Below are 11,300 nucleotides of genomic sequence, written 5' to 3'. Positions count from 1 at the left end.
TGTCTTCTCAAAAAATGTACTGATTCAGCTAATGCTTGGAGAGAAACAATACTTTGATTACAAAGACTCTCAAAATACAGTGACCTTACACACCAATCAAGCAAGATCTTAGTAATCAAATCAAAAGCATGCCACATCTTTATTAGAATCCTTTTGCCATTAACACTGGTTGTAATTGTCACTAGTATAATTTGCATATATTTTTTACCTCTGGTTTTGCACTTAATTCTTACAAAGAATGGTTTACAACAATTTTCTCCAAAAATTGATATTTGAATTACTGTTTTCATCAACACTTCTGTAACTGCAGCATGCACTCAGCTACGGGTATGCCAAGTGTGCTACTATTCCTTTATTGCTTATATTTATTTCTTCTTTTATTTTGGTGATGAATATATTTTATCATTTTGGCATTATTATTGTTATTCGGATTTTCCCTGATTTCCCAGTTAAAAAATAAACTTTCTTCTGGGTGAAACACTTTTTTTGTGTTAAGTGACAGTATATTTTCCCTCGGAACTGCAAAACTTGTCAATCCTTTGAATGATTATGGTTTTAGCATTTTACTCAGTTGATGAATATAAAGATTGTAATATGGCAGATTTGCTGTTTTAACATATAGAAAGGTACCTCTGCCTATAGTAGGACCTAAATTTGGAAAAACAATATCTAACATATAGGCATAATAAACCTATTACAAGTGCTCTATATTTGTATCAATATCTTAGGATAACAACATAGTACTATGTATATGATAATGACATAATGTCATCACATGAATACTCCCCGCTTAATATAAATTTGTATAATGTTTTCTTTTTTTATTGTAAAATTAACAATATATAAAATTCCAAATGTGTGCTATTGTACTAACATTGTTATGAGAATATAAACATCTTTAAACTGTAATTGAACTTATTGACAAAGCCCATTGTATAGAAAATACTGAACGGCTGATAAAGATTCTTATTCTTATACATAGGCTTAGAATTTCCCGGCACTTTAGAAAACAAAACTCTGGAAAAGAGACATGTTTTGGAAATATCTTTGATGTGCAGCAACATGTACGCTGTGTATTTTCATATCACGAAGGTATACATTGGAAAAACCGCATGTTACTTTCCGAATAATTGAAATCGAGATTGTGATGCCCTTTTGTAAGCCAGTCATAGCTCATGTCACATGATCTCGCTAACCGATATTCAGAGCATAGGACACATTATGTAGTCAGCCAACAGCAACGTCACCGAAATAGCGTGAACACACAAGCAAGGAATGTTAATAGTTTAAATTAATATACATAGTGTTGCTACAAGAAAAGCAAAGCTTTCACATATAATACTGGTCTCTAAGGTTAGTAAGCTGTAAGAGTAGCTAAGCTTTCACATATAATGTTGATCTTTTTTGCACGTGCTGCACTTTAAGATATATCACACAAATCTGCCAGTGAAATTTTTAATAATGACATAAATGTCTGATCTTCAGGGTTTGAAAATCTTCTAAATAGCTTGTCATGAAAGAGTTGATTTTTAAATGAGTCAAACACTCTGTGAGTTAAGAAATTCATGGTACATTCTCGCACATAGTTCAACTTACGTTAAAGGATATTTACTTTGAAAGTAACACTTTTCAAACCACCATTCGCAATATTTTCCCGCGCCCTGTTAGAAAGAGATTCGTTTCAGAAGTTGCCAGAGAGTGCAGGTAACAGGCACCACCGCACTTGCGCAGCTACCATGACGTAGGAAGCCCATATGTACGTACGTGTAAAACATTGAAAGACCATACATTATGTCATAAAAGAAACAAGACATCAGAGGATACTCCAAGAGCATCAGAATTTTGTGGAATCTACTAAAATGTGCACATTTAAAGTGCATACTTAAAGTGCACATTCATATGTCCAGATTCTCCTTGAAGTAGACCTCGACCTGATATTAAGCTTTTCAGTGTGGGTTTTGGGATGTGAATTTTCTTGGAGCACCAGCACTGTATTATATCGTGTTTGGTTCTTTATTATGGCATAATGCCATACATGCCAGAAGATGAAAACGTGCGCTTGAAATGCAGCGAACAGTTGAAACATTGCGGAATTCCACATTTCGTTTCAAATACATTGACTGCTTCGGCGGAAAATTTCTTTAGCAAACAGAAAAAAATAACTTCATTATTCTGCAAGGCAGTTAATGCTTGACTGTCAGAAAAGTGGAAATAACATAAAATCTGAAACTAAAAACATATGTTAGCCTTCCGTAATTATGTGAATGTATTTTAATTCACTTGATAGCTCCCGGCCACAGATATCCGCTTTGTTTTCATTTGACGTGAGAGTAAACTAAGGGGAAACAGCAAAATCACTAAATGTAAACACGGGTCGCATGGAGACTATCCACTAAAACTCAGACTGCTCTGCGCATCAGCCCCGGATCTACGATATTTGCTAACCGGGTCAATACTAAAAAATTGAAATTTTCAAAAATATGTTCATCTTGTACCACACATATTTCTGAAAAGTCTGAAACATAAAAGATATGTGTTCGAGGAAATGTAAGACAGGTTATTTGGTCTTACGTGCGCCAAAGTGGAGTGCCACGCCTCTTCATACAGCATTCTTCTATCGCACGTCACTGTATTTTGCTCTGTGGAATTTAAACGTATATATTTTGTAATAGATACCATCAAACTATATTCAGGACAGTGGAAATTGAAATGTCCTGTGGTGCTTCTCCTGCTCCCAGTCTGCCAGTTTGACAGCCTGCCCCTCTTTAAAAAAAATCTCTCAATTAATAGCAGATGGGATCATTTGTAATCAGGCGAACAAGAACTCTTCAGAAAATTTGCACTCTTTATTGCCTATTAGCTAATAACTTGCTGTTTTGTGTGACATAAAATTAAATATAGGATACATAAAACTAATAAAGACAAGGGACAAGCAAGAAAGTACACATTTCTTCAGTCCTTAGCTCCTAGCATTTTTTCTCTCTAATCTTGCTACAGCTTTACATGGCATGCTTTCCTTTCTGCAAAAGAATCTATTACCTCATCAAAGTTCGTCAAACGTTTTGTTACATGAAAAATCGAAATGTCGTTATCTAATACTAACAAGTTTTTAATACAAATAATACCCAAGACTGGCATGGTCTCTTGATCTGATTACATCTTTTTTGTCACTGTCTGCTAGATAAAACAAAATAGGCCTTTCTAATATTGAGGCAATTTTGTAACACACACCAAATAAACGAGACCGTTTTAGCACAAATGGTCATTTTTATAACACGTCAGAATATAATTCACAAAGTACCAATATCAGATGCCTATTTGGCCTACTACAAGCAGAAAGCTTTATATTTGGAAGCAGTTCCTCATTTCATTCACACGCACCAGTTTCTCAAGCAAGAGATCGAAAATTCTTCTCCTTCCTCGTTCTAACATACAGTCTTGCCATCACCAATTCTGTAGCTATTCCTGACACTGTTAAAATTTATTTGCCGATTAACCTCACTAACCCTGCCAGAATCACAGGTTTAGTTATCCCACAATTATTCTCCGGTTAGGCATTCTTACATGTTCGTACAACATTTTTTCCGCATTACTTCCATCATAGAACTTAAGCGGCTGCTTGCCAGGGACTGTACAACTGGTCCTTACTAGTGCAGCAATCTGGCCAAAAATTTTCTGTCAAAATTTCATTTTCTTGGATATACTGAGAAGATAATATGTAATCTTTCTCGCCTGTTATTCCTGTCAGTTGTTTATTCTGGTAGCCTGAATCTATGGATTTTGCTAGTAATTATAACAATGCTGCTCATTCACAAACCCAATCAGCCACATAATCAGACAGTGATTGGCATTCATCCGTTCGGTTTTACTCCGCTCAGCTCGTATAGCCCCGTCCCCTTTTGTCTGCGGAAAGTTTATTTCTAGATGAGACAAGGATTCCCCTGACAGAGACATCACGTACACTATGCACGCATTCAAAAATCAACTTATGATTCAGTCAGAAATCTATTTAAAATGTGTTCAAAAACCAACAGGGATGCATTTCAAATCATACGAATAATCGATAGACCAGTGCGCGCTGGATGCTAGGCACTTTGTGAAACAGGTTTTTTTTCGTCAAGAATATGAATTTGGCGCACCCTTTTCCCGGTAGCATCTAGTTGCTTGCTGCGACTGCTTGCACAGCCAACAGCCACATTCCTGTAGCCAGGAGTGGGAGAATCTACTACTCAAATGTGATTCAACTATGCATGCGCATGAGCCCACTCGTAACTGCTAAAATGAATGTTTACATTAGAGTTGTGACTTCACGCTCATTGGGGGCAATTTGTTGTTCTGAGGCATTGCATCGTCTTTCTAAAGCCTTGGACACATTTTGCTGTTGGCAGACACTTGCATGAGCACCGTGTGTCGTTGCTGTATATGGCGCATTTCCTTTGCAATTTAAGTTATTTTTGTTTTTTCTCTCATTACACTTTATTGTTGAAGGATTATTCTGCAGTAGCAGGATACAGTAATATCCTTTGTTAGAGTATCGGTTCTTACCAGTCAAAATTACGAAAATTTAAAAGAAAACTGAAACAATGAAAAATTCCTGGAATTCTAAAAAAATTCCCGGGTTTTTCCCGGATCTCCTGGGTGGTATACAATTATTATACAAACAAACACATTATCATGGTTCAGTTTTTAACTTCCAAGGTGAAGCAACAGGTTCCATAAGTCAAATGATGGACAATTTCTTTGGAATGTTTTAATATCAACAGAAAAACCCAATTTTGGTTAAGATGACAACTCTCTCAGTTCACTTTTTTATTCCAATGTACCTTACATTCAATTATTTAGTGTCTTTAGTAAATATACAGACCATACTGCTGTCCTCTATGCACACAATATGTACAAAAGCTGCATACAGAGTCCCAAACGAGGTATCACATTTAAAAAAACAACAACAATAACAACAAAAATTATGGCTGCACATTTTCATAGAAAAATTCAACTAACTTTATAGCAAAACTAGTATAGGTCACTTTGCTTATAATTTTGTATGACAAACAACATATGGATATTGAATGATAACCGAGAGCAGATAATTTTGCACTGGATTCCACAGAGAAACCCTTCTAAGGCACATATCTACCACAATGGCAAAAAGAGCACAGAAAATTTATAAATTCTCTGCATGCTGACTGATATGTTTCACACACAAAATTCATTAAATTTGCAAATGAAATGCTTAATATTTCCACATTATGATTTTACAATAAACACAAATAAAAGACACCAAAATTCACTTATTTGTTAACAGATACAATTGTGACTGGGTAACAGAAACACATTCATTGATTAATTACAAGTTTTTGCATTCAAAGTCTCCTACTTCAACACTAAAAAAGGAAAAATGGGAAGGTAAACATGGAAATATTGCAAAGGGACCAGGTTCTTCAATAAGAAACCCATAAGTTACTCTGCACAATATCACAAGTAATGAAAAGACTCTGGTGAAGATAAAGTAAAGTGTAAGAGACTATCTGGTGACACAGAGTAGCAGTCAAGAGATGCCAAAAGTCAAACACACATATTATGTGATTAATTAATTCTGAAGAAGAGAGAGGGACAAAGGGAACATCAGAGTTCAATGCCCCAATGAAACAGAGGTGATGAGACACTGAGCACTAGCTTACTTTGACAAGAATAAAGTGGGAAACGTTTCCATGATTTATGCCAATGAGCCATCCAAGCACTTGTCTTTAAGTATTTAATGAAATCACAGAAATCATATTTATTCATCTATCGCAAAATTATATCACAATGATTGGATGGAGATTTGCAATATCACTTCTCTCCAATGTGTGTTCCTGTAGCTGACTAATGTGCCATTTTGCTCCGTTTCCATGGCCAAAACTAAAGATTAAGGATCACTTATTTGAACACCACATTTTTCATAAATTATCACAAAAGTTGAATGCACAACTATACACAGGAACATTGCAAGTTTTCAGTATCTGGATAGAGCTTTTACTACGAGTAAATTATGCCCACATAGCAAGTAACTTTTCAATTGGATAATACAAATGTTATTAATCATTTCATTCTACACGTTGATTATTATGCAAGTGTAGCAATAAAAATATATTGCATACATCCAAAAGGTGTGAAAAGTTGATTGTATGTACAAAGCTGCATACAGAGTACCGAATGAGGTATCACATTTGAGAAAACACAACAAAAATTATGGTTGCACATTTTCGTAGAAAAATTCAATAAACTTTATAGCTGAACTAGTACTGTATAGGTCACTTCGTTTATAATTTTGCATGATGAACACTGTATGGGTACTGAATGGTAACCAAGAGCAGGTAATTTTGCATTTGATTTCAGACAGAAACCCTCCTAAGGCACATATCTACCACAATGGCAAAAAGAGCACACATAATTTATAAATTCTCTGCATGCTCACTTATGTTTCACATACAAAATTCATTAAATTTGCAAATGAAGTGCTTAATATTGCCACATTTTTTTTATGATTTCACAGATAAAAACAAATGATGACACAAAAATTTACTTATTTGTAAACACAGAAGATTGTGACTGGGTGAACAGAAATATGCTCATTATTGAATTACAAGTTTTGCATCCAACATTTCCAATTTAAACATTAAAACAGGAAAAATGGGAAGGCAAATATGGAAAGGTTGCAGAGGTACCAGGTTCAATAAGAAATCGATATGTCACTCTGCACAATATCACAAGTTTGAAAATAAGCGGTAAAGATAAAATATAGCACTGTGTAAAAGAGACTATCTGCTGATACAAACGACAGTCATAAGATGTCATATGCAATGCATGGCACAGAAGTCAGAAACACATCTATTATGTGATTGATTAATTCCGAGAAAGAGACGGAGGGAACATCAAAGTTCAGTGCCCCTTTGAAATTAAGATAATAAGTCACTTGGCACTATCATCCTAGCACTAGCTCAGAACAGAAAAGGAAATTTTTCCATGGTTTATGCAAATGAACCATACAAGCATTTGCGTTAAGTACTCAATGGAATCACAGAAACCCTACCTATTCACCTATCCTGAGATTATCTCTCAATGACTGGATGATTGGATGCAGATATGCACCCTGAGTTATCTCCAGTGTGTGTTCCTGTAGTAGACCAATGTGCCATCTTGCTCAGTTTCCATGAACAAAACTAGAGATTAGGAATCAATTATTTTAACACCACACTTTTCATAAAATATCACGAAAGCTGAATACACAACTATATACAGTAAAATTGTGTGTTTTCATTACTTGGATAGCACTTTTACTATGAGCAAATTATGCCCACATGGGAAGTTACTTTGCGACTGAACAATACAAGCATTGTTCATTATTTCACTCTACATACCAGTTAATTAATATGTACGCGTGGCAATAAAAACTGTCATGTACTTCCAAAAAGTGTGAAAAAGTTGCTTATTAATAATGTTCACACAGCTGATATGTTGGTAGTTCAAAACTTTTCATAGGTATTTTAAAATTTTACTACATCATGGAAACTGCCATCAACTGAAGTCAGAAATCTCTACTAACAAAGCATCAGCAGAAAGTCTGTAACATAGAAATGAACTTGCTCAGTAATTAATGAGTAAAACTGGCCATATCCCCATGGTACAAGAGACATTTGAGACCATAAATGAATATTAACAATGGTTACTATTCGGGAAGTATAAGGTTTTTTGTAATATTTGGTTAACGTTTCATTTAGGAGTGCAACTGCATACAGGTAAAAGATTGTGAATTCTAGAAGGCAAAGAATGTAACTCAAATTTAAAAAAATCTTTGATTACTCTTCATTGTTACTGAAATTTAAGGAATTTGTATGAAGTTCAGTTGCCTGAGGACTACACATAAGTGTAAAGTGCTAAACAATTGTTGGTAAGTTTTGTTCTACCTACATAGCAACTCTGGGTAGAATATATGTTGATGTATTTGAGGAAGGCGTATGACCTTCGCATGAAAAACTTTCAACAAATTCTGCGCACACATGAAAGTTCGTATGAGAAAGAATTTCTTGCCTTCTATGTATAAAAATGGCGAGAAGCAGGTACATTATGTCTAAAGGAAATGGGGTAGCCAATGTTCACAAAAGGCAAGCACAGTTTGAACAGACCGAAAAGTTATTGACCACAGAATGTTGAGGTACCACTCCAGTACTATACAACTTCTACCTCAAGCACAATTTTAATGTCATGTGTGAACCCATAAATATTACAGTGAATGTGGTAATGATAATGTAGCAACAACATGGAAAGTTTTCTTCATACTGCACAAACTGAGATGTTGGATACTAATTTTTATGTTGAAATAATTTGTTTTTCAAATCACTTTTCCATACACTCTTACACTCAATACGAAACACACACCATCAAGATAAAACACGCAACTCTAGCTGGCCACTGTTCTATGAACAGTATATAAACTTTTAATTGATGTAAACGCATGCGCCCGCGCATGCTCTCACACACCCGCGCATACATGGGCAATTGATTCAAAACTAACTTCTTAGAGTTCCTGTTAGCTCTGCCACCATATTCTCTCTTTATGGCCAAAATTCTATCATCTTTATTTTTATGACACTCTGATTTTGATAATCATTCAGATTTCATAATTAATGTTTATAATGAAATGTTAAGCCCTAGTTATAACAGTCAAAAATTTCTTGGAGATTTACAAACATTTATGCTTAATTTTTGATAGTGCACAATTGACAAATCCTGAAACTCTTCACGTACATTTTAGCACCATACAAATGGTCAACTGTTAAAAGCTGAAAGTTCACTTAAAGAATGGTGATAAGTAAATAAGCTAATATTACTGAAGCAATTCAGAAACAATTTTCTGTATGAGAATGATAACATTACAAGAAGTGATTGAGAAATCTGGAAAAGTGTAGGTAGATGAGCAAACTTAACTCACACATGAAACATTTAAGATATTTTATATAGTAACAAATAACAAGTAAATTATTTAACTATCTACCACACCCATTTCAACAATAATTTTGAAGTGTCAATAGCAAACAGGTCACGCATTCCAAATTATCATATTTTGTATTGTATACCACATTAGAACCTGTGAATACAAAGCTTAGAATTCTTTACCCGTTACTACTAATGCAGTCAACAACTGGCTGGATTAATAATTACATTTCTGGAACTATACAATTCTCTCCACGACACTAAATCATTTCCACTCTATTGGTTTACAGCTTTCAAAAAATGAAAATCATCAGACAGACATGCTAAGCTCTCTGCAAAATACTGAAGTGCCACAGCTTAATAACAGTCTTAATAGCTAATATAGGACTTTTGTGGACTGCCATTTACTTTTTTTGTTCACAAATATGCACTAATGGCAGTGCATCAGAAGATTCATCACAGCTTACGCTATTTCACTCAGCTTATGCATAAAGCAATCACAATATAATGAAAGAATGAGTGATTTAATGAATATTGACCTTTGTACTCTATGCATGAAGAAACATAAATTAAAAATTATATGCCTGTATTGTCCTTTAAGTTATATCAGCAAATGACTCGAAAGATCAGAAAAATAGATATTTATCACCATTATAAAATTTCTTATGCCATAAGATAGACATTTCAGACTCCTGGTAGCATGACTGCAGTCTGATCTGTCTCTGCCAAGCTGCTGATTGCACTTGTTAACTATTGTAACACTAAACCAATCTGTAAAAGACAAAAGGAAGAACACGTTACACAGCAGTGCACACTACATCACATGTAAGATACATCTGGTAATAATCCCACACAACATATACTTAATTATATTAACTATGTAAACTAACATGAAGGACAAGAACAATAAAATTTTCTATTGAAATTATGAAGAAGGAGGAAAGAATGAATAATAATATTAAAGAAAACAACTGGTGAAGCAATGCAAATAAGACAGGACCCCAAGATATCAATTCAGGCACTTGTGACGAAGTACGAGATATTTATTGGGAGAAACAGGAAAGACGAAATATGTTGATTGATGAACAGGAATGCACCCTGAGCCCACATTCATGAAACTTACTTTCTTTTCTCTCTGTGAGGTCTCATTCCTTTCCCGCTAAAAACAGGTACGTTGAAAATGGGCTTAAAAAAAAAAAAAAAAAAACATACAGAAATGGAGGTCCAAAACTAAAAATTAAATGACCTTCACCATATTGCTTTGGCGGATAAAAAGCAAAACACAGTCAACAGCCCACGAGTCATTTGCTAAAACAGCTGATAAATCAGATGGCAAACCCCAGCGGGAACGTAAATGGTTAAGAAATAGGCATTCCATCTGAAAGTGGCAGACAGTTGTTACTTGGGTGCAATGTGTAGAAAGTGTTGGGAGTAGCGCCACTTAGCAAATGAGGAAGGTTAAAAAGGCAGTGACCAATACACATCCTAGTTAAAATGACCTACTCCTGGCGGGAGGGCCTAGAGGAGGTCGTCCCAGCCACTGGGAGAGGCTTAATAAGCCGGAGCTTATTCCCGTGAAGGGACTCACAGGCTGAGGCATCAGGACTGCAGCCTTGGCAGCCGCCTCATTTCCTGGCAGACAGACCTGACCAGGAACCCACAGAAACATCACACTGGCCGCACCAAGACTGAGCAAGTGACAGTTTTCCTGGACCTACTACACTAAGGGATGGGTGGAGTACAGTACACATAGACTTTGAAGGGTGCTGAACGAGTCTGGGAAGAGGACACACTGAATGTACTCCATGGCCCAATATGAGGCGAGGAGCTTGGCTGTAAATACTAAGCAGTGTGCCGGAAGCTAATATCGGAAGACAAGGGTGCCAATGACAAAGGCATACCCCACCCCACAGCCAGTCCGAGAGCCAACAGTGTATACACAAATACACTATTGGCCATTAAAATTGCTACACCAAGAAGAAAAAGAGATGATAAATGGGTATTAATTAGACAAATATATTGTACCAGAACTTACATGTGATTACATTTTCACGCAATTTGGGTGCATAGATCCTGAGAAATCAGTACCCAGAACAACCACCTCTGGCCGTAATAACGGCCTTGATACGCCTGGGCATTGAGTCAAACAGAGCTTGCATGGCGTGTACATGTACAGCTGCCAATGCAGCTTCAACACGATACCACAGTTCATCAAGAGTAGTGACTGGCATATTGCGACGAGCCAGTTGCTCGGCCACCATTGACCAGAAGTTTTCAGTTGGTGAGAGATCTAGAGAATGTGCTGGCCAGGGCAGCAGTCGAACATT

The 11,300-nt window shown here is 35.9% G+C and overlaps 1 protein-coding gene across 2 annotated transcripts in view; it reads right to left on the bottom strand.

The window, feature by feature from the left end:
* Positions 1 to 4,773: 4,773 nt before the first annotated feature.
* The window catches only part of LOC124721325 (glycylpeptide N-tetradecanoyltransferase 2-like), a 97,836-nt gene continuing 91,309 nt past the window's right edge, over positions 4,774 to 11,300 (bottom strand). For both annotated transcript variants that reach the window (XM_047246236.1, XM_047246237.1), the window contains one exon: positions 4,774 to 9,744. In XM_047246236.1, coding sequence (XP_047102192.1) covers positions 9,724 to 9,744 — 21 coding nt within the window. In that variant the 3' untranslated portion in view covers positions 4,774 to 9,723. The remainder of the gene's footprint in view (positions 9,745 to 11,300) is intronic.

Source organism: Schistocerca piceifrons, chromosome X (genome assembly GCF_021461385.2).
Source record: "Schistocerca piceifrons isolate TAMUIC-IGC-003096 chromosome X, iqSchPice1.1, whole genome shotgun sequence".
NCBI classification, from domain to species: Eukaryota; Metazoa; Arthropoda; class Insecta; order Orthoptera; family Acrididae; genus Schistocerca; species Schistocerca piceifrons.
This window is presented reverse-complemented; position numbering and strand designations above follow the sequence as displayed.